This window comes from Salmo salar, chromosome 20, assembly GCF_965601325.2.
Source record: "Salmo salar chromosome 20, fSalSal1, whole genome shotgun sequence".
In the NCBI taxonomy this organism is placed as follows: Eukaryota; Metazoa; Chordata; class Actinopteri; order Salmoniformes; family Salmonidae; genus Salmo; species Salmo salar.
The window spans coordinates 89,880,224-89,905,228 of record NC_138310.1 but is presented as its reverse complement, the minus strand read 5'-3'; the positions used below and the strand labels follow the sequence as shown (position 1 = coordinate 89,905,228).

Sequence of the window (25,005 nt, the reverse complement as noted above, 5' to 3'; positions counted from 1 at the left end):
GCCTGAGGGAACACACTTAGTGTGTTGTAGATATGTGGTAGTGGAGTATGGGCCTGAGGGAACACTTAGTGTGTTGTAGATATGTGGTAGTGGAGTAGGGGCCTGAGGGAACACTTAGTGTGTTGTAGATATGTGGTAGTGGAGTAGGGGCCTGAGGGAACACACTTAGTGTGTTGTAGATATGTGGTAGTGGAGTAGGGGCCTGAGGGAACACACTTAGTGTGTTGTAGATATGTGGTAGTGGAGTAGGGGCCTGAGGGAACACACTTAGTGTGTTGTAGATATGTGGTAGTGGAGTAGGGGCCTGAGGGAACACACTTAGTGTGTTGTGAATTATGTAATGAATGTTTTGTTATGCTTTTAAAATTGTATAACTGCCTTAATTCCGCCGGACCCCAGGAAGATTAGCTGGCAGTCGATTTATGAGGATCCATCATAAATACAAAATACATCCTTTTGGGCTTTTGATATATCTCTCTCTCTCTCTCTCTCTCTCTCTCTCTCTCTCTCTGCATCTCTTTCAATTCAATTCAAAGGGCTTTATTGGCAAGGAAGACATATGTTTACACTAAAAAAAGCAAGTGAAATAGATCATAAACGAAAGTGAAATAAACATTACACTCACAAAAGGGGTTTCTCTCTCTTCATCTCTCTCTCTCTCTCCATCTCTCTCTCTCCATCTCTCTCTTCATCTCTCTCTCTTCATCTCTGTCACTCTCTGTCTTCATCTCTGTCTCTCTCTCTCTATCTCTCTCTCTCCATCTCTCTCTCTCCATCTCTCTCTCTCCATCTCTCTCTCTCTTCATCTCTGTCTCTTCATCTCTCTCTCTCCATCTCTCTCTCCATCTCTCTCTCTTCATCTCTCTCTTCATCTGTCTCTCTCTCTCTCTCTCTCTCCATCTCTCTCTCTCCATCTCTCTCTCTCTCCATCTCTCTCTCTTCATCTCTCTCTCTTCATCTCTGTCTGTAGTCTCTGGTAGGTGATAAGTCCCTGGCGTTCTGGCTGATGGATAAAGAGATGTACACCAACATGAGTTCCCTGATCCCCATGACTCCCGTCATCGACCGAGGCATCCAGCTACATAAGATGATCCGCCTCCTCACACACGCTCTGGGGGGAGAGGGCTACCTCAACTTCATGGGTGAGTTGGTGGGGGGAGAGGGCTACCTCAACTTCATGGGTGAGTTGGGGGGAGAGGGCTACCTCAACTTCATGGGTGAGTTGGGGGGAGAGGGCTACCTCAACTTCATGGGTGAGTTGGGGGGAGCGGGCTACCTCAACTTCATGGGTGAGTTAGGGGGAGAGGGCTACCTCAACTTCATGGGTGAGTTGGGGGGAGAGGGCTACCTCAACTTCATGGGTGAGTTAGGGGGAGAGGGCTACCTCAACTTCATGGGTGAGTTGGGGGGAGCGGGCTACCTCAACTTCATGGGTGAGTTAGGGGGAGAGGGCTACCTCAACTTCATGGACCAATCAGGAGAGCGTTCAGTTGGACCAATCAGAAGAGCGTTCAGAAGTGCGCGCAGTTGGACCAATCAGAAGAGAGTTCAGAAGTGCGCGCAGTTGGACCAATCAGAAGAGCGCGCAGTTGGACCAATTGTATTAAGCTAATAGTAAGAAGTCATTGACGTGTGCGACACATTTTGATTGAGAAATAACATTGTTGTTATTATTACGTTGATTTGAACAGGGACAATGTACAACAAAACATGAGCCTCAGGACACTTGAGAAAAGATTTTGTACCAGATTTAGACAACAGATTTCCGTCTGCATTCCCCGGGCAGGTTTACATATAAACAAGAAAAACAGTATATATACGAACAGACAACATACAAACATTAACAAAATGTCATGGGAAAATTGGAATACAAAAATTTGCTGAGCTAAGAAAAACAAAAAAACAAACAGCAACAAGAAAGGTTCCCAGAAAGTAACCCTGTAGACTGCTCTCCGGTATGTAACCCTGTAGACTGCTCTCCGGTATGTAACCCTGTAGACTGCTCTCCGGTATGTAACCCTGTAGACTGCTCTCCGGTATGTAACCCTGTAGACTGCTCCCCGGTATGTCACCCTGTAGACTGCTCCCCGGTATGTAACCCTGTAGACTGCTCCCCGGTATGTAACCCTGTAGACTGCTCCCCGGTATGTAACCCTGTAGACTGCTCCCCGGTATGTAACCCTGTAGACTGCTCCCCGGTATGTAACCCTGTAGACTGCTCCCCGGTATGTAACCCTGTAGACTGCTCCCCGGTATGTAACCCTGTAGACTGCTCTCCGGTATGTAACCCTGTAGACTGCTCCCCGGTATGTAACCCTGTAGACTGCTCCCCGGTATGTAACCCTGTAGACTGCTCTCCGGTATGTAACCCTGTAGACTGCTCTCCGGTATGTAACCCTGTAGACTGCTCCCCGGTATGTAACCCTGTAGACTGCTCCCCGGTATGTAACCCTGTAGACTGCTCCCCGGTATGTAACCCTGTAGACTGCTCCCCGGTATGTAACCCTGTAGACTGCTCTCCGGTATGTAACCCTGTAGACTGCTCTCCGGTATGTAACCCTGTAGACTGCTCTCCGGTATGTAACCCTGTAGACTGCTCTCCGGTATGTAACCCTGTAGACTGCTCTCCGGTATGTAACCCTGTAGACTGCTCTCCGGTATGTAACCCTGTAGACTGCTCTCCGGTATGTAACCCTGTAGACTGCTCTCCGGTATGTAACCCTGTAGACTGCTCTCCGGTATGTAACCCTGTAGACTGCTCCCCGGTATGTAACCCTGTAGACTGCTCCCCGGTATGTAACCCTGTAGACTGCTCTCCGGTATGTAACCCTGTAGACTGCTCCCCGGTATGTAACCCTGTAGACTGCTCTCCGGTATGTAACCCTGTAGACTGCTCCCCGGTATGTAACCCTGTAGACTGCTCTCGGTATGTAACCCTGTAGACTGTTCTCTGGTATGTAACCCTGTAGACTGCTCCCCGGTATGTAACCCTGTAGCTTGCTCCCCGGTATGTAACCCTGTAGACTGCTCTCCGGTATGTAACCCTGTAGACTGCTCCCGGTATGTAACCCTGTAGACTGCTCCCCGGTATGTAACCCTGTAGACTGCTCCCTGGTATGTAACCCTGTAGACTGCTCTCTGGTATGTAACCCTGTAGACTGCTCTCTGGTATGTAACCCTGTAGACTGCTCTCTGGTATGTAACCCTGTAGACTGCTCCCCGGTATGTAACCCTGTAGACTGCTCCCCGGTATGTAATCCTGTAGACTGCTCTCCGGTATGTAACCCGTAGACTGCTCCCCGGTATGTAACCCTGTAGACTGCTCCCCGGTATGTAACCCTGTAGACTGCTCCCCGGTATGTAACCCTGTAGACTGCTCCCCGGTATGTAACCCTGTAGACTGCTCCCCGGTATGTAACCCTGTAGACTGCTCCCCGGTATGTAATCCTGTAGACTGCTCCCCGTATGTAATCCTGTAGACTGCTCCCCGGTATGTAACCCTGTAGACTGCTCCCCGTATGTAACCCTGTAGACTGCTCCCGGTATGTAACCCTGTAGACTGCTCCCGGTATGTAACCCTGTAGACTGCTCCCCGGATGTCCCGTAGACTGCTCTCCGGTATGTAACCCTGTAGACTGCTCCCCGGTATGTAACCCTGTAGACTGCTCTCCGGTATGTAATCCTGTAGACTGCTCCCCGGTATGTAACCCTGTAGACTGCTCTCCGGTATGTAACCCTGTAGACTGCTCCCCGGTATGTAACCCTGTGGACTGCTCTCCGGTATGTAACCCTGTGGACTGCTCTCCGGTATGTAACCCTGTAGACTGCTCCCCGGTATGTAACCCTGTAGACTGCTCTCCGGTATGTAACCCTGTAGACTGCTCCCCGGTATGTAACCCTGTAGACTGCTCTCCGGTATGTAACCCTGTAGACTGCTCCCCGGTATGTAACCCTGTAGACTGCTCTCCGGTATGTAACCCTGTAGACTGCTCTCCGGTATGTAACCCTGTAGACTGCTCTCCGGTATGTAACCCTGTAGACTGCTCTCCGGTATGTAACCCTGTAGACTGCTCTCCGGTATGTAACCCTGTAGACTGCTCCCCGGTATGTAACCCTGTAGACTGCTCCCCGGTATGTAACCCTGTAGACTGCTCTCCGGTATGTAACCCTGTAGACTGCTCCCCGGTATGTAACCCTGTAGACTGCTCTCCGGTATGTAACCCTGTAGACTGCTCTCCGGTATGTAACCCCATTGTGTTTATGTCATGAGATAGATGAAATACTGACGATAGCTCTCTACTTCCCTCCTCTTCAAAAATATCAGAATAGATTTCTTTTCTCAATGGTGAGTCATTGTAGTTTGAAGGTAACCTTTCAATAAGGTTTTCATTACACCAGTTGACATATGAGAATGTTCTCACCCTGCTGGATCTAGTACAGCTTCATCCCACATGGCACCCTATTCCCTGGTCAAAAGTAGTGCCCTATAAAGGGAACAGGGTGCCCTCTGGATATGATACTGTAGCTTGGTGCTCATGTTGAAACTATGATACTGTAGCTTGGTGCTCATGTTGAAACTACGATACTGTAGCTTGGTGCTCATGTTGAAACTACGATACTGTAGCTTGGTGCTCATGTTGAAACTATGATACTGTAGCTTGGTGCTCATGTTGAAACTACGATACTGTAGCTTGGTGCTCATGTTGAAACTATGATACTGTAGCTTGGTGCTCATGTTGAAACTACGATACTGTAGCCTGGTGCTCATGTTGAAACTATGATACTGTAGCTTGGTGCTCATGTTGAAACTATGATACTGTAGCTTGGTGCTCATGTTGAAACTATGATACTGTAGCTTGGTGCTCATGTTGAAACTACGATACTGTAGCTTGGTGCTCATGTTGAAACTATGATACTGTAGCTTGGTGCTCATGTTGAAACTACGATACTGTAGCTTGGTGCTCATGTTGAAACTATGATACTGTAGCCTGGTGCTCATGTTGAAACTACGATACTGTAGCCTGGTGCTCATGTTGAAACTATGATACTGTAGCTTGGTGCTCATGTTGAAACTGCGATACTGTAGCTTGGTGCTCATGTTGAAACTATGATACTGTAGCCTGGTGCTCATGTTGAAACTATGATACTGTAGCTTGGTGCTCATGTTGAAACTACGATACTGTAGCCTGGTGCTCATGTTGAAACTATGATACTGTAACTTGGTGCTCATGTTGAAACTGCGATACTGTAGCTTGGTGCTCATGTTGAAACTGCGATACTGTAGCTTGGTGCTCATGTTGAAACTGCGATACTGTAGCTTGGTGCTCATGTTGAAACTATGATACTGTAGCTTGGTGCTCATGTTGAAACTACGATACTGTAGCTTGGTGCTCATGTTGAAACTACGATACTGTAGCCTGGTGCTCATGTTGAAACTATGATACTGTAGCTTGGTGCTCATATTGAAACTATGATACTGTAGCTTGGTGCTCATGTTGAAACTGCGATACTGTAGCTTGGTGCTCATGTTGAAACTGCGATACTGTAGCTTGGTGCTCATGTTGAAACTATGATACTGTAGCTTGGTGCTCATGTTGAAACTATGATACTGTAGCCTGGTGCTAATGTTGAAACTATGATACTGTAGCTTGGTGCTCATGTTGAAACTACGATACTGTAGCCTGGTGCTCATGTTGAAACTACGATACTGTAGCTTGGTGCTCATGTTGAAACTATGATACTGTAGCTTGGTGCTCATGTTGAAACTACGATACTGTAGCTTGGTGCTCATGTTGAAACTACGATACTGTAGCTTGGTGCTCATGTTGAAACTATGATACTGTAGCTTGGTGCTCATGTTGAAACTGCGATACTGTAGCTTGGTGCTCATGTTGAAACTACGATACTGTAGCTTGGTGCTCATGTTGAAACTACGATACTGTAGCTTGGTGCTCATGTTGAAACTACGATACTGTAGCTTGGTGCTCATGTTGAAACTATGATACTGTAGCCTTGTGCTCATGTTGAAACTACGATACTGTAGCTTGGTGCTCATGTTGAAACTACGATACTGTAGCTTGGTGCTCATGTTGAAACTGCGATACTGTAGCTTGGTGCTCATGTTGAAACTACGATACTGTAGCTTGGTGCTCATGTTGAAACTACGATACTGTAGCTTGGTGCTCATGTTGAAACTACGATACTGTAGCTTGGTGCTCATGTTGAAACTACGATACTGTAGCTTGGTGCTCATGTTGAAACTACGATACTGTAGCTTGGTGCTCATGTTGAAACTACGATACTGTAGCTTGGTGCTCATGTTGAAACTACGATACTGTAGCCTGGTGCTCATGTTGAAACTATGATACTGTAGCTTGGTGCTCATGTTGAAACTGAGATACTGTAGCTTGGTGCTCATGTTGAAACTGAGATACTGTAGCCTGGTGCTCATGTTGAAACTATGATACTGTAGCTTGGTGCTCATGTTGAAACTGAGATACTGTAGCTTGGTGCTCATGTTGAAACTGAGATACTGTAGCTTGGTGCTCATGTTGAAACTGAGATACTGTAGCCTGGTGCTCATGTTGAAACTACGATACTGTAGCTTGGTGCTCATGTTGAAACTGAGATACTGTAGCTTGGTGCTCATGTTGAAACTACGATACTGTAGCTTGGTGCTCATGTTGAAACTACGATACTGTAGCTTGGTGCTCATGTTGAAACTACGATACTGTAGCTTGGTGCTCATGTTGAAACTACGATACTGTAGCTTGGTGCTCATGTTGAAACTATGATACTGTAGCCTGGTGCTCATGTTGAAACTGACGATACTGTAGCTTGGTGCTCATGTTGAAACTACGATACTGTAGCTTGGTGCTCATGTTGAAACTACGATACTGTAGCTTGGTGCTCATGTTGAAACTGATGATACTGTAGCCTGGTGCTCATGTTGAAACACAGTATTTCAATGAAGAAAGAGATCTGGTTCTATTGTCTGACTGTTTCTGGGCTGGTCTTTAACCCTTTACCCTGGTGGGTATTGACCTGTATGGATAGGGCCTAATTGAACTGCTTCTTATAGAAGTAATATGGAAAGCATATGAATAACCATGGTAGAAATGAAAAGGGAACAATTTGAAGATCATGGGAATATTATTAGACTCAAGGTGAGTAAACAACAGTTCACAAGACTGAATCCAAACATTACACTGTTGATTTGATGTGAATTTGACATTTACTACACTTTTCACCTCATTTGTTGATAAGGAAATACAACAAACACAGACTCATTCTGTTCCACAATACAACAAACAGGCTCATTCTGTTCCACAATACAACAAACACAGACTCATTCTGTTCCACAATACAACAAACACGGGCTCATTCTGTTCCACAATACAACAAACACAGGCTCATTCTGTTCCACAATACAACAAACAGGCTCATTCTGTTCCACAATACAACAAACACAGACTCATTCTGTTCCACAATACAACAAACACAGACTCATTCTGTTCCACAATACAACAAACACAGGCTCATTCTGTTCCACAATACAACAAACAGGCTCATTCTGTTCCACAATACAACAAACAGGCTCATTCTGTTCCACAATACAACAAACACAGGCTCATTCTGTTCCACAATACAACAAACACAGGCTCATTCTGTTCCACAATACAACAAACACAGACTCATTCTGTTCCACAATACAACAAACAGGCTCATTCTGTTCCACAATACAACAAACACAGGCTCATTCTGTTCCACAATACAACAAACACAGGCTCATTCTGTTCCACAATACAACAAACAGGCTCATTCTGTTCCACAATACAACAAACACAGGCTCATTCTGTTCCACAATACAACAAACACAGGCTCATTCTGTTCCACAATACAACAAACAGGCTCATTCTGTTCCACAATACAACAAACACAGACTCATTCTGTTCCACAATACAACAAACACAGACTCATTCTGTTCCACAATACAACAAACACAGGCTCATTCTGTTCCACAATACAACAAACACAGACTCATTCTGTTCCACAATACAACAAACAGGCTCATTCTGTTCCACAATACAACAAACACAGGCTCATTCTGTTCCACAATACAACAAACAGGCTCATTCTGTTCCACAATACAACAAACACAGGCTCATTCTGTTCCACAATACAACAAACACAGGCTCATTCTGTTCCACAATACAACAAACAGGCTCATTCTGTTCCACAATACAACAAACACAGGCTCATTCTGTTCCACAATACAACAAACACAGGCTCATTCTGTTCCACAATCCATACTGAGCTGTGAAGCACAGAGCCTGAGTTCTGACGTCATGTATAGCATGTTACTGTACAGCCACTGTGTACTAATTTAGGCATTTATCAGTGTCCCAAATCTGCTATATTCAACCTGTATACGGGGTACGAGTGTAAAAGGCTATAGGGTCAGGGATTCAAACAACAACAAAGTGGTCAGTCTGCCGTGTTGTTGGGAAACAGCTGAGGAATGGGCCTGGAGAAATGGAACCACTCTCAGATTCATAGACAAAGCTAAGGGATGCAGGGACTGAGCTTACTTGATTTCAACATGAAGCAGTAGCACCACCTGGTGATGGGAGTTGTCATTGTCCTGGCTGGGTTGTTTTGGTGACCAGTGACCACTCTGGCTCTTGCTTTGTCTTCAACTGTGGTCCAATCCTTTACTCTGATTCTCCCTGAAGGATGCACAAACGTTCACGCATAAAGCCCATAAACCTTTTCCCTCCCCTCCACCTCTCCTCTACCTCCTCAACTCTCCACCTCCTTTCCCCTCCTCAACTCTCCTCTCTACCTCCTCTCCCCTCCTTACCTCTCTTCTTGACCTCCTCTCCCCTCCTCAACTCTCCTCTCTACCTCCTCTCCCCTCCTCAACTCTCCACCTCCTTTCCCCTCCTTACCTCTCTTCTCTACCTCCTCTCCCCTCCTCAACTCTCCTCTCTACCTCCTCTCCCCTCCTCAACTCTCCTCTCTACCTCCTCTCCCCTCCTCAACTCTCCACCTCCTTTCCCCTCCTTACCTCTCTTCTCTACCTCCTCTCCCCTCCTCAACTCTCCACCTCCTCTCCCTTCCTTACCTCTCTTCTCTACCTCCTCTCCCCTCCTCAACTCTCCTCTCTACCTCCTCTCCCCTCCTTACCTCTCTTCTTGACCTCCTCTCCCCTCCTCAACTCTCCTCTCTACCTCCTCTCCCCTCCTCAACTCTCCACCTCCTCTCCCCTCCTTACCTCTCTTCTTTACCTCGTCTCCCCTCCTCAACTCTCCTCTCTACCTCCTCTCCCCTCCTCAACTCTCCTCTCTACCTCCTCTCCCCTCCTCAACTCTCCACCTCCTCTCCCCTCCTTACCTCTCTTCTTTACCTCGTCTCCCCTCCTCAACTCTCCTCTCTACCTCCTCTCCCCTCCTCAACTCTCCTCTCTACCTCCTCTCCCCTCCTCAACTCTCCACCTCCTCTCCCCTCCGTACCTCTCTTCTTTACCTCCCCTCCTTACCTCTCCTCTCTACCTCCTCTCCCCTCTCTACCTCCTCTCCCCTCCTCAACTCTCCTCTCTACCTCCTCTCCCCTCCTCAACTCTCCACCTCCTCTCCCCTCCTTACCTCTCCTCTCCTCTCGACCTCCTCTCCCCTCCTCAACTCTCCTCTCTACCTCCTCTCCCCTCCTCAACTCTCCTCTCTACCTCCTCTCCCCTCCTCAACTCTCCACCTCCTCTCCCCTCCGTACCTCTCTTCTTTACCTCCCTCCTTACCTCTCCTCTCTACCTCCTCTCCCCTCTCTACCTCCTCTCCCCTCCTCAACTCTCCTCTCTACCTCCTCTCCCCTCCTCAACTCTCCACCTCCTCTCCCCTCCTTACCTCTCCTCTCCTCTCGACCTCCTCTCCCCTCCTTACCTCTCCTCTCTACCTCCTCTCTACCTCCTTTCCCTTCCTCAACTCTCCTCTCTTCCTACTCTCCTCTCTACCTCCTCTCCTCACCACCTCCTCTCTCCTCCTCACCTCTCCTCTCTACCTCCTTACCTCTCTTCTCCTAACCTCTCCTCTCTACCTCCTCTCCCCCTCTCTCCTTACATACATGTACATGCCTGTTTATTTTATGAGTTAGTAATTGTGACTTCCTATCAAGTAGTGAGTTAGTTGGATAGATGAAAGTCCTAGCTCAGAGAGGCAGGCAGAAGAGGAGCTGGGAGAACAGAGCAGAACAGTGTGTAGGAGGGGAGAGAGAGATACTGACTTTTTTTCTAGCTTTCCGACTAAATACTCAACCTATTATCGCTGTAGAATAGCAACTAATGGATGAAAGCCTCTCTCCTGATTCTTAGTTTACGGTTTGTTGTTTTCAGAAGCAAAGAACACGAACAAAACAAGTAAAACTGATAAAGGTTCATTTGAAACTAAATCCCTGCAGTCAAAAGTAAAACGCCTCCACTATTTACTCATTTCCTGGGATGAGAAACTAAGTTGAGGGTATTAAGGAAATACTAAATCTGGAGGGGGGGGACTAGGTTGAGGGTATTAAGGAAATACTAAATCTGGAGGGGGGGGACTAGGTTGAGGGTATTAAGGAAATACTAAATCTGGAGGGGGGGGACTAGGTTGAGGGTATTAAGGAAATACTAAATCTGGAGGGGGGGGACTAGGTTGAGGGTATTAAGGAAATACTAAATCTGGAGGGGGGGGACTAGGTTGAGGGTATTAAGGAAATACTAAATCTGGAGGGGGGGGACTAGGTTGAGGGCATTAAGGAAATACTAAATCTGGAGGGGGGGGGACTAGGTTGAGGGTATTAAGGAAATACTAAATCTGGAGGGGGGGGACTAGGTTGAGGGTATTAAGGAAATACTAAATCTGGAGGGGGGGGACTAGGTTGAGGGTATTAAGGAAATACTAAATCTGGAGGGGGGGACTAGGTTGAGGGTATTAAGGAAATACTAAATCTGGAGGGGGGGACTAGGTTGAGGGTATTAAGGAAATACTAAATCTGGAGGGGGGGGACTAGGTTGAGGGTATTAAGGAAATACTAAATCTGGAGGGGGGGGACTAGGTTGAGGGCATTAAGGAAATACTAAATCTGGAGGGGGGGGGGACTAGGTTGAGGGTATTAAGGAAATACTAAATCTGGAGGGGGGGGACTAGGTTGAGGGTATTAAGGAAATACTAAATCTGGAGGGGGGGGACTAGGTTGAGGGTATTAAGGAAATACTAAATCTGGAGGGGGGGACTAGGTTGAGGGTATTAAGGAAATACTAAATCTGGAGGGGGGGACTAGGTTGAGGGCATTAAGGAAATACTAAATCTGGAGGGGGGGGGACTAGGTTGAGGGTATTAAGGAAATACTAAATCTGGAGGGGGGGGACTAGGTTGAGGGTATTAAGGAAATACTAAATCTGGAGGGGGGGGACTAGGTTGAGGGTATTAAGGAAATACTAAATCTGGAGGGGGGGACTAGGTTGAGGGTATTAAGGAAATACTAAATCTGGAGGGGGGGACTAGGTTGAGGGTATTAAGGAAATACTAAATCTGGAGGGGGGGGACTAGGTTGAGGGTATTAAGGAAATACTAAATCTGGAGGGGGGGGACTAGGTTGAGGGTATTAAGGAAATACTAAATCTGGAGGGGGGGGACTAGGTTGAGGGCATTAAGGAAATACTAAATCTGGAGGGGGGGGGGACTAGGTTGAGGGTATTAAGGAAATACTAAATCTGGAGGGGGGGGACTAGGTTGAGGGTATTAAGGAAATACTAAATCTGGAGGGGGGGGACTAGGTTGAGGGTATTAAGGAAATACTAAATCTGGAGGGGGGGGACTAGGTTGAGGGCATTAAGGAAATACTAAATCTGGAGGGGGGGGACTAGGTTGAGGGTATTAAGGAAATACTAAATCTGGAGGGGGGGACTAGGTTGAGGGCATTAAGGAAATACTAAATCTGGAGGGGGGGGACTAGGTTGAGGGCATTAAGGAAATACTAAATCTGGAGGGGGGGGACTAGGTTGAGGGTATTAAGGAAATACTAAATCTGGAGGGGGGGGACTAGGTTGAGGGTATTAAGGAAATACTAAATCTGGAGGGGGGGGACTAGGTTGAGGGCATTAAGGAAATACTAAATCTGGAGGGGGGGGGACTAGGTTGAGGGTATTAAGGAAATACTAAATCTGGAGGGGGGGGGACTAGGTTGAGGGTATTAAGGAAATACTAAATCTGGAGGGGGGGACTAGGTTGAGGGTATTAAGGAAATACTAAATCTGGAGGGGGGGACTAGGTTGAGGGTATTAAGGAAATACTAAATCTGGAGGGGGGGGGGACTAGGTTCTGTCCAGTGAATAGAAGATGCCATGCCGTGTCATTGGATGAATGGGCCAGAGTCATTAAGCCAGTGCTGAGCAAGAACAAATTGTTTGAGCAAGCAAATCAATTTGAGCTGCTACCTAGCCATGAGAAGCTCATCTATTTACACATGGGCAACAGCAAACAGCAACGTGCTGCGGCGAGAGAGCGCCGTGAGGGGGAGAGAGAGAGCGAGAGAGTCGGAGAGAGAGTTGGGAGGCTGGAGAGAGAGAGAGTTGAGAGAGATATAGTTGAGAGAGTTGGGAGAGAGAGAGAGAGAGTGGGGGAGGGAGAGAGAGAGAGTTGGGGGAGGGAGAGATGCAGAGTTGGGGGAGGGAGAGAGAGAGAGAGTTGGGGGAGGGAGAGAGAGAGAGTTGGGGGAGGGAGAGAGAGAGAGTTGGGGGAGGGAGAGAGAGAGTTGGGGGAGGGAGAGAGAGAGAGTTGGGGGAGGGAGAGAGAGAGAGTTGGGGGAGGGAGAGAGAGAGAGTTGGGGGAGAGAGAGAGAGAGAGAGAGTTGGGGGAGGGAGAGAGAGAGTTGGGGGGGGAGAGAGTTGGGGGAGGGAGAGAGAGAGAGTTGGGGGAGGGAGAGAGAGAGAGTTGGGGGAGGGAGAGAGAGAGAGTTGGGGGAGGGAGAGAGAGAGAGTTGGGGGAGGGAGAGAGAGAGAGTTGGGGGAGGGAGAGATGGAGAGTTGGGGGAGGGAGAGAGAGAGAGAGTTGGGGGAGGGAGAGAGAGAGAGAGTTGGAGGAGGGAGAAAGAGTCTGGAGGGGGAGAGAGAAAGAGTCGGGAGGGGGAGAGAGGATGAGGAGGAGAGCATCAGTGTTGAGTGATAAATACTGTAAAGGTTGTAGGAGTGTCATTGACATAAAGGCAGGTAGCTGCGAGGGTAGCGTGTGTTACCGTGGTGAACGGCATGGAGCTAATGAAACGCCTCAGTGGGTTTATCATTACATCGTCAGGCGGACAGACAGAGGCTTATAGCGTCCCAAATGGCACCCTATTCAATAGATAGGGCACTACCTTTGGCCAGACCCCATAAGGCCCTGGTCAACGGTAGTGCACTATATAGGAAATAGGATGCCATTTGGGACGCAGAAGAAAATGGAAGCTCTCGTCACTCCCTCCCTGACTTTCAGACCTGGCAGCAGGTAACATGGCAGCAGATAACCTGGCAGCAGAGAACCTGGCAGCAGATAACCTGGCAGCAGATAACCTGGCAGGCTTCACCGTTGCTTAAGGGTTGAATGTTAATGTTTACTCATCCAGCCCAAGTATTGTCTCTCCATATTGAGAGAAAAATGCTTGTTCTGTAGCCTTGAATGGGTGAAGTAGAGACCATTCAGTGGAAAATAAACCGTCATCTCTTCTCCCATAGTGCTCTGGTTAAAGGTACTGCACTATATAGGGAATTTGGGACACAAACTTTCGAGTCTTATAATTTGTACCTTTTTGCAGTGGTAATTCTGCGTCAGACCAACAGCTTCACCCCAGGATCATCACTGTTTCTACTCCTCGCTTCCTGTTCTCCTGTTTCTATACTTCGCTGTGGTGATCTGTGGTCAGATTGAGGGTCAAGTACACAATGTTACAACAAAATCAATCTACAGTACACAATTCATCATTAGAACAACATCTGTAGTGGTTTTTTCCCCCACTGTGTTTTTAAAAGCCTCCATGACCTAGAGGTTTCTCCATTGATCTGTGTATCAGAATCCCTCCCATTGATTCACATACAGACTTCAGCTTCTCCAGATAATTACTGTAGACCTTGTCTCCTCTGCTGAAGGAAGAGGAGGGAAGCCCGAGAGGAGCGGTAAAGATGCCAGCCTAGTAGGCGAGCTGTCTGAAGTCATCTTGTGTAAACCCATTGCCTTTTCCATCCCCACTGAGGGAGGCTGAATATAAGAGCTGGTAGAGTCACCATTCTCCTCTTTCCTTTCCTCTCCCCCTACCTCTATCCATCCTCACTGAGGGAGGCTGAATATAAGAGCTGGTAGAGTCACCATTCTCCTCTTTCCTTTCCTCTCCCCCTACCTCTATCCATCCTCACTGAGGGAGGCTGAATGGAACAGCTGGTAGAGTCACCATTCTCCTCTTTCCTTTCCTCTCCCCCTACCTCTATCCATCCTCACTGAGGGAGGCTGAATATAAGAGCTGGTAGAGTCACCATTCTCCTCTTTCCTTTCCTCTCCCCCTACCTCTATCCATCCTCACTGAGGGAGGCTGAATGGAACAGCTGGTAGAGTCACCATTCTCCTCTTTCCTTTCCTCTCCCCCTACCTCTATCCATCCTCACTGAGGGAGGCTGAATATAAGAGCTGGTAGAGTCACCATTCTCCTCTTTCCTTTCCTCTCCCCCTACCTCTATCCATCCTCACTGAGGGAGGCTGAATGGAACAGCTGGTAGAGTCACCATTCTCCTCTTTCCTTTCCTCTCCCCCTACCTCTATCCATCCTCACTGAGGGAGGCTGAATGGAAGAGCTGGTAGAGTCACCATTCTCCTCTTTCCTTTCCTCTCCCCCTACCTCTATCCATCCTCACTGAGGGAGGCTGAATAGAAGGGCTGGTAGAGTCACCATTCTCCTCTTTCCTTTCCTCTCCCCCTACCTCTATCCATCCTCACTGAGGGAGGCTGAATGGAAGAGCTGGTAGAGTCACCATTCTCCTCTTTCCTTTCCTCTCCCCCTACCTCTATCCATCCTCACTGAGGGAGGCTGAATATAAGAGCTGGTAGAGTCACCATTCTCCTCTTTCCTTTCCTCTCCCCCTACCTCTATCCATCCTCACTGAGGGAGGCTGAATATAAGAGCTGGTAGAGTCACCATTCTCCTCTTTCCTTTCCTCTCCCCCTACCTCTATCCATCCTCACTGAGGGAGGCTGAATATAAGAGCTGGTAGAGTCACCATTCTCCTCTTTCCTTTCCTCTCCCCCTACCTCTATCCATCCTCACTGAGGGAGGCTGAATGGAACAGCTGGTAGAGTCACCATTCTCCTCTTTCCTTTCCTCTCCCCCTACCTCTATCCATCCTCACTGAGGGAGGCTGAATATAAGAGCTGGTAGAGTCACCATTCTCCTCTTTCCTTTCCTCTCCCCCTACCTCTATCCATCCTCACTGAGGGAGGCTGAATGGAAGAGCTGGTAGAGTCACCATTCTCCTCTTTCCTTTCCTCTCCCCCTACCTCTATCCATCCTCACTGAGGGAGGCTGAATAGAAGGGCTGGTAGAGTCACCATTCTCCTCTTTCCTTTCCTCTCCCCCTACCTCTATCCATCCTCACTGAGGGAGGCTGAATGGAAGAGCTGGTAGAGTCACCATTCTCCTCTTTCCTTTCCTCTCCCCCTACCTCTATCCATCCTCACTGAGGGAGGCTGAATATAAGAGCTGGTAGAGTCACCATTCTCCTCTTTCCTTTCCTCTCCCCCTACCTCTATCCATCCTCACTGAGGGAGGCTGAATGGAACAGCTGGAAAAGTAGAGAATATCTGGAAGACATGTAACAATGTCATGTTGAGACAGAGCAAACACCATAAAACTACACTGATCTTTTTCCTTTTTTTTTCCTCAATTTTTGTAATTTCTCAGTCTGGAAGCTATCCAGGATAACGAACGGCTGCCAATAGAAACAGGTGAAAATGGTATTCTGGGGGTGGGGTGTGTGGGGGTGTGTGTGTGGTGGTGGTGGGGGGGGGGGGGGGGCAAAAAGTAAAACCATTATCAAAAATGTTTGTATTGTTTTTTTATCTTTGCAAGCGCTGTGGCTTAAAAAACAGATTCAAGTCTTCATTAATTCATGATTCCTCTTGAGATCAGAGACGGTTTCTGTGAAAACAAACAGCTTCCCCCAACACACACACACACACAGAGAGAGAGAGAGAGAGAGAGAGAGAGATTCATTGATTTAAATACATTTAGAAATAGCGGCAGGTAGTTGGTGAAAAATAGCTTCATTTTGTGGCTGAAACAACGCTGTCCTTGTTTTATCAGGGGTTATGTAAGTAGAATCAGCCTATGCACTGCTATATACAAATATGACATATTGTTCTCATCTACAGAATGCTGCTTTCAAGAGGCGTAGTTCTTTCATCATTTTTCTAGGTATGTTTTGGGATGCTTTATATCTGACTTCTAAATGGTTTCTTTTTGCCCCTAGGCATTCCTGTATGTCTGAGATGATTGGATATTGGCCCCTGTTAAAAGTAGGGGGAGGGGGGCGTAGCCAGACCACATAGAACTTGTGTTCCTCCAATGGGGGGGCGTAGCCAGACCACATAGAACTTGTGTTCCTCCAATGGGGGGGCGTAGCCAGACCACATAGAACTTGTGTTCCTCCAATGGGGAGCGTAGCCAGACCACATAGAACTTGTGTTCCTCCAATGGGGGGGCGTAGCCAGACCACATAGAACTTGTGTTCCTCCAATGGGGGGAGTAGCCAGACCACAAAGAACTTGTGTTCCTCCAATAGGGGGCATAGCCAGACCACATAGAACTTGTGTTCCTCCAATGGGGGGAGTAGCCAGACCACAAAGAACTTGTGTTCCTCCAATAGGGGGCATAGCCAGACCACATAGAACTTGTGTTCCTCCAATGGGGAGCGTAGCCAGACCACATAGAACTTGTGTTCCTCCAATGGGGGGCATAGCCAGACCACATAGAACTTGTGTTCCTCCAATGGGGGGGCGTAGCCAGACCACATAGAACTTGTGTTCCTCCAATGGGGGGGCGTAGCCAGACCACATAGAACTTGTGTTCCTCCAATAGGGGGGCGTAGCCAGACCACATAGAACTTGTGTTCCTCCAATGGGGGGGCGTAGCCAGACCACATAGAACTTGTGTTCCTCCAATGGGGGGGCGTAGCCAGACCACATAGAACTTGTGTTCCTCCAATGGGGGGAGTAGCCAGACCACATAGAACTTGTGTTCCTCCAATAGGGGGAGTAGCCAGACCACATAGAACTTGTGTTCCTCCAATAGGGGGGCGTAGCCAGACCACATAGAACTTGTGTTCCTCCAATGGGGGGAGTAGCCAGACCACATAGAACTTGTGTTCCTCCAATGGGGGGAGTAGCCAGACCACATAGAACTTGTGTTCCTCCAATGGGGGGGCATAATCTGTGTTTAAGCTTCATTGGGAGGGAGGGAGATACTGAGTAGAACCTTGTAGGAGGGAGGAGTTTGTTTAGAGGTTTAATAGAACTTGCAGGGGTTGTAGAATCCCGTGGCCTGTTCTCATTCCACTCCTCCACTGCCTGGCAGGTGTGATTCATTCCTGGTCAGCTGGTGTTTCTGTAAGGTTGTTTGTGACTGGAAGGCGAGAAATGCCTTAAGTCCCTCAACTTTATTATGTTGTTCATTGCAGAACTCTCATTTCCACATTCTCTCTCTATACTTCAGTATGTAAGGCAATCAATGTCTGCATGCAGGAGGGTTTGACTCCAGCTGTAATAGATGAACGTTTCCTTCATTTATTTCTGACGATGATTCAGTTTAGTTTTTTTATTACCTTTATTTAACTAGGCAAGTCAGTTAAGAACAAATTCTTATTTTCAATGACAGACTACCAGGGAACAGTGGGTTAACTGCCTTGTTCAGGGGCAGAACGACAGATTTGTACCTTGTCAGCTCGGGGATTCGATCTTGCAACCTTTCGGTTACTAGTCCAACGCTCTAACCACTAGGCTACCTGCTGCCCCAGGTTGTATCGTTTCAGTGGAGCTCTTTGGGATGTTTCCTTTCCTAATCGTTACATCTTTCCTCTTCTTATCATTCCCTTCCTATTACAGTTATTGATTAAAATACATATTTGTGATGATCATTATTCCCCCCGACCACAGATACTTATAGTTTTCTGATGTCCTCTTAACAACTTCCTGTTTACACACATACTACTACCAACAGCTTTAGTGAGAGAAATGAAAAATGTCAGGAGAGTCTAAAACATAGAGTTTATCAGCATGGAAGTAATTCCCATTACTTTAAACTGGTAGGACAACGTGACCTGAATATAACTGGAACATGTAAACTGTCAAGGAGAGAAACACTTCTATTCCTCTCCAGTGCTAGAAACACAACTTCCAATCTCTTGAATCATCTGCAAAAGCAACATGCCAAGATGAAACTCATAGCGACAGAACCCAGAGGCCTGACCACCACTGCAGATGACTGTAGGTCCTACCTCATCCTGACCACCACTGCTGCAGATGACTGTAGGACTACCTCATCCTGACCACCACTGTAGATGACTGTAGGCCTACCTCATCCTGAACTCTGTAGATGACTGTAGGTCCTACCTCATCCTGACCACTGCTGTAGATGACTGTAGGTCCTACCTCATCCTGAACTCTGTAGATGACTGTAGGTCCTACCTCATCCTGACCACTGCTGTAGATGACTGTAGGCCTACCTCATCCTGACCACCACTGCTGCAGATGACTGTAGGACTACCTCATCCTGACCACCACTGTAGATGACTGTAGGCCTACCTCATCCTGAACTCTGTAGATGACTGTAGGTCCTACCTCATCCTGACCACTGCTGTAGATGACTGTAGGTCCTACCTCATCCTGAACTCTGTAGATGACTGTAGGTCCTACCTCATCCTGACCACTGCTGTAGATGACTGTAGGTCCTACCTCATCCTGACCACCACTGCAGATGACTGTAGGCCTACCTCATCCTGACCACCACTGCAGATGACTGTAGGTCCTACCTCATCCTGACCACCACTGCAGATGACTGTAGGTCCTACCTCATCCTGACCACCACTGCAGATGACTGTAGGCCTACCTCATCCTGAACTCTGTTGATGACTGTAGGCCTACCTCATCCTGACCACTGCTGTAGATGACTGTAGACCTACCTCATCCTGACCACTGCTGTAGATGACTGTAGGCCTACCTCATCCTGACCACTGCTGTAGATGACTGTAGGCCTACCTCATCCTGACCACTGCTGTAGATGACTGTAGGACTACCTCATCCTGACCACTGCTGTAGATGACTGTAGGCCTACCTCATCCTGACCACTGCTGTAGATGACTGTAGGACTACCTCATCCTGACCTCTGCTGTAGATGACTGTAGGCCTACCTCATCCTGACCTCTGCTGTAGATGACTGTAGGCCTACCTCATCCTGAACTCTGCTGTAGATGACTGTAGGCCTACCTCATCCTGACCACTGCTGTAGATGACTGTAGGCCTACCTCATCCTGACCACTGCTGTAGATGACTGTAGAACTACCTCATCCTGACCTCTGCTGTAGATGACTGTAGGCCTACCTCATCCTGACCACTGCTGTAGATGACTGTAGGACCACCTCATCCTGACCACTGCTGTAGATGACTGTAGGCCTACCTCATCCTGACCACTGCTGTAGATGACTGTAGGACTACCTCATCCTGACCACTGCTGTAGATGACTGTAGGCCTACCTCATCCTGACCACTGCTGTAGATGACTGTAGGACTACCTCATCCTGACCTCTGCTGTAGATGACTGTAGGACTACCTCATCCAAACAACCAAGGCTTGATTGGAAGGACATGCTGTAACCCAGGAAGAGTTTAACAAGCGTGTAGCTGAGTTCGTAGTAGATTATTGGGATACTTGTGTTGGTGTTTGGGCCTACCTAACATAACGTTGACATTGTTTACATTGATTGAGTTGCGAGTAATGGTGTTTTATTCTGCGGTGATGTGAGAATCCGTCATGTGTGACTGTGGAGATAGGCGGGTTAAGGTGTGTCTTATGGAGGCGGCTGGTTACCATGGTGATTCAATTACGCAGACTGGACTGCGTCTGGAAGGAACACTGTGTGTAAGCATTTCACTCTTAGTCTACACCTGTTGTTTACCGAGCATGTGACGTAACATTTTGAATTGATGTGTGTGTTGTTGGCCGTGCCTGTATTTTTAAAAAATGTTTTATTGAAAGTGGACAGACTGTCACTGAGACACACCAACAGAGTTGTAATCTGAACCACAGACAGTCTTTCCCCAGAGACAGGGTCCCAGGGACTCAGAGTGAAACTTCATCTGGCTATCCAGCATCTCTACTTGGCTTTAATTAGGAAGCAGAATAACAGGAGAGGAGGAGAGTGGAGATTAGCAGCAGTTAATTTATACACTTAATGAAGCACATCTCGTTTTGAAAGTGTTTATCAATGCATGGGTGTTTATCTTTCTCTGCCATCTCACAAACACACAGACGCACGTGCGCAAACACACACACTCACTCACACACACACACACACACACACACACACACTGCCGCCCCATGTCACCTGCACAGATTAGCAGGCAGACCACGTCGGTCCTGTGTTCTCTTGCACCAGCTCTGGTGTGTGTGTGTGTGTGTGTGTGTGTGTGTGTGTGTGTGTGTGTGTGTGTGTGTGTGTGTGTGTGTGTGTGTGTGTGTGTGTGTGTGTGTGTGTGTGTGTGTGTGTGTGTGTGTGTGTGTGTGTGTGTGTGTGTGATAAGGAATGTGTTTCCTACACATGTCAACTACCTCACTTACTGCCTCGGGGGCCTAGTTCCCTTCGCAGGTTGGTGGCTGGGTAGCTATGCCATGACTGTCTGTTCTATTGTATCACAGCACAATCCTCTGACACACACACACAAACCACAATTCTCTAGCGTATACTATATTCTATGATATAATATTCACAACCACATTCATACAATACATTCTCTGGTTTATAACAGGTTCAATCCAAAGTCAAGTAGCCACCAGCTAGAAGCTGTTATTTACAGTACAGTACAGGAAGCACAAAGACAAGGGCTTGAGTCCCAAAAGGCATCCTATTCCCAATGGGCCCTGGTCTGAAAATAATGCACTATGTAGGGACTAGGGTGCCATTTTGGACTCGGACAAGGCCTCATATTATATAACTGTAGTGCTGCTATCCACAGTACAACATAGTAATACAGTTTTCGTTTTAACGTTACTTTATTGCTACTCAAATTTCTGTAATAATGACAGTTGGTTTTGAAAAGGTACTAAGATGTTAGCTGTCTGTACAACAGTCCTCTCTGCACAACAGTCCTCTCTGCACCACAGTCCTCTCTGCACCACAGTCCTCTCTGTACAACAGTCCTCTCTGTACAACAGTCCTCTCTGTACAACAGTCCTCTCTGCACAACAGTCCTCTCTGCACAACAGTCCTCTCTGCACAACAGTCCTCTCTGTACAACAGTCCTCTCTGCACCACAGTCCTCTCTGCACAACAGTCCTCTCTGTACAACAGTCCTCTCTGCACAACAGTCCTCTCTGCACAGCAGTCCTCTCTGCACTGTACAACAGTCCTCTCTGCACTGCACAACAGTCCTCTCTGCACAACAGTCCTCTCTGTACAACAGTCCTCTCTGTACAACAGTCCTCTCTGTACAACAGTCCACTCTGCACAACAGTCCTCTCTGCACAACAGTCCTCTCTGCACAGCAGTCCTCTCTGCACTGTACAACAGTCCTCTCTGCACTGTACAACAGTCCTCTCTGCACTGCACAACAGTCCTCTCTGCACAACAGTCCTCTCTGCACAACAGTCCTCTCTGCACAACAGTCCTCTCTGCACAACAGTCCTCTGTGTACAACAGTCCTCTGTGTACAACAGTCCTCTCTGCACAACAGTCCTCTCTGCACAGCAGTCCTCTCTGCACTGCACAACAGTCCTCTCTGCACAACAGTCCTCTCTGCACAACAGTCCTCTCTGTACAACAGTCCTCTCTGTACAACAGTCCTCTCTGTACAACAGTCCACTCTGCACAACAGTCCTCTCTGCACAACAGTCCTCTCTGCACAACAGTCCTCTCTGCACAGCAGTCCTCTCTGCACTGTACAACAGTCCTCTCTGCACTGCACAACAGTCCTCTCTGCACAACAGTCCTCTCTGCACAACAGTCCTCTCTGCACAACAGTCCTCTCTGCACAACAGTCCTCTGTGTACAACAGTCCTCTGTGTACAACAGTCCTCTCTGCACAACAGTCCTCTCTGTACAACAGTCCTCTCTGCACAACAGTCCTCTCTGCACAACAGTCCTCTGTGTACAACAGTCCTCTCTGCACAACAGTCCTCTCTGTACAACAGTCCTCTCTGTGGAGTCTGTTGTACAGAGAGGACTGTTGAATATATAGAGAGGACTGTTGAATATATAGAGAGGACTGTTGAATATATAGAGAGGACTGTTGAATATATAGAGAGGACTGTTGAATATATAGAGAGGACTGTTGAATATATAGAGAGCTTCTTCCTTTTGATTGGCATTGTTGAATGTCTCTTTTTCTGTCCTATTTCTGTGCAGTGTGGGAGGATTGTTATTAGTGTAGAGAGACGGTGTGACAGGCAAAGACAATCGTGTGTGTGTGTGTGTGTGTGTGTGTGTGTGTGTGTGTGTGTGTGTGTGTGTGTGTGGTTGGCAGTATTGTTTCGTACCTTCTGTAACAGGTAGCTAATGTATTTCATTAGAACTGTCTGTCCGTTCCCCACAGGTAAGCCCACCACTCTCTCCTCTCTCTTCTCCCCCCCCCCACCCACCCCCCATTTTCTCTCTCCTCTCTCTCTCTCTTTCTTCTCTTCCATCTTTACTGAATAAACAACTAGATTCAGTTATATGTTCATGCCTCTCCCCTCCTCCTCCTCTTGTCAACATGTTTCTCTCCTTCCTGGAATTCAATTATGGCGACGGTTGTTTTATGATGTTGTCTTGCCGTTGGATGACGGATTCATTATCTCATCACTCTGGCTGACAGACAGGCTGCCTGGTCGCCTGGCGCTGCTGTTGTTCCATACAGTTACACAGGCTTTCATTGATTCAGACAACGCCATTCCCCTATGTTTCTAACCCCGTCTAGTCTCTACCTCTGTCCTGTTGTTTCCCCTCCTCATCTCCGCCTTGTCTCCTCTCCTCCTCATCTCCCCCTCTTTCCTATTCTCCTCCTCCTCTCCCACCCTCACTCCTCCCTCTCTCCTCTCCTCCTCATCTCCCCCTTGTCTCCTATTCTCCTCATCTCCCCCTCTCTCCTATTCTCCTCATCTCCCCCTCTCTCCTATTCTCCTCCTCCTCTCCCTCGCTCCTCTCCCTCTCTCCTCTCCTCCTCATCTCCCCCTTGTCTCCTCTCCTCCTCATCTCCCCCTTGTCTCCTCTCTTCTCCTCCTCTTCTCCTCATATCCCCCTGTCTCTCCTCCTCTCCCTCTGTTGTTTCTCCTCTCCCTGTCTCTCCTCCTCTCCCTCTGTCTCCTCTCCTCCTCCTCTCCCTCTGTTTCTCCTCTTCTACACCTTACCCTTGTCTCTCCTCCTCCTCTCCCTCTGTGTCTGTCCTCTCCTTCTCCTCCTCCTCTCCCTCTCTCTCTCCTCTCCTCCACTGCCTCTCCTCTCCTCCTTCTCTCTCCCTGTCTCTCCTCTTCTCCACCTTGCTCTGTCTCGCCTCTCCTCTTCTCCTACTCTCTCTCTCCTCCTCCTCTTCCTCTGTGTATGTCCTCTCCTCCTCCCCCTCTTCCTCTGTGTATGTCCTCTCCTCCTCCTCTCCCTGTGTATGTCCCCTCCTCCTCCTCTCCCTCTCCCCTCCTCCTCCCTCCCTCTCTCTCCTCTCCTCCTCCTCTTCCTCTGTGTCTGTCCCCTCCTCTCCCTCTCTCTCTCCTCCTCCTCTTCCTCTGTGTATGTCCTCTCCTCCTCTCCCTCTCTCTCCTCTCCTCCTCCTCTCCCCCTGTCTGTCCCCTCCTCCTCTCCCTCTCTCTCTCCTCTCCTCCCCCTCTGTGTATGTCCTCTCCCTCTCTCTCCTCTCCTCCTCCTCTCCCTCTGTGTATGTCCCCTCCTCCTCCTCTCTCTCTCCTCTCCTCCTCCTCTTCCTCTGTGTCTGTCCCCTCCTCTCTCTCTCCTCTCCTCCTCCTCTTCCTCTGTGTATGTCCTCTCCTCCTCTCCCTCTCTCTCTCCTCTCCTCCCCCTCTGTGTATGTCCTCTCCCTCTCTCTCCTCTCCTCCTCCTCTCCCCCTGTGTATGTCCCCTCCTCCTCTCCCTCTCTCTCTCCTCTCCTCCCCCTCTGTGTATGTCCTCTCCCTCTCTCTCCTCTCCTCCTCCTCTCCCTCTGTGTCTGTCCCCTCCTCCTCTCCCTCTCTCTCCTCTCCTCCTCCTCCCTCTCTGTGTATCTCCTCTCTTCCTCCCTCTACCTACTCTGTTCTCAGTCTGTTCTAATTCTTTAAGAAACAGGAAGTTATTCAGGAAAAATGGATTTTAGAAGATAATCTCCACCGATGAGTTGTTTCTGTTGCTGTGTCAAACAATGGTACCCTATTCCCTATGTTGTGCACTACTTTTGACCAGTTCCCATAAGGGTTCACTCTGTGTAGGGAATAGGACGCCATTTGGAACGAGTCTCTTCTTTCTTTCCTCGGGAATCATCTGAAAGTTTCAAACTGTTTCTAACTCTCCATTATGAACAAATGTTAAAAATATCTTCTTGAATTAATTCTGCATAACTTACATCTGGAGCAGGAAAACTCTGAGGCTGCAATGAAAGCTCAGGGAGTTGGTTTGTGCAGTAGCTCCCCCTGACTGTCTTTTATGGAGATAATAGATTCCTTTTGGTTCAGCAGCTTTGATGTGGTTTCTGCATGAAAGAGGGCATTATTCTGGGGATGCTGGTGAGGGC

At 48.0% G+C, this 25,005-nt stretch overlaps 1 protein-coding gene across 1 annotated transcript in view; it reads left to right on the top strand.

Moving 5' to 3' along the window:
* Window positions 1–25,005, top strand: part of LOC106581537 (1,4-alpha-glucan-branching enzyme) — a 323,607-nt gene that overhangs the window by 211,063 nt on the left and 87,539 nt on the right. Inside the window, exon 12 of the mRNA XM_045704110.2 lies at window positions 971–1,142. Coding sequence (XP_045560066.1) covers window positions 971–1,142 — 172 coding nt within the window. The remainder of the gene's footprint in view (window positions 1–970; window positions 1,143–25,005) is intronic.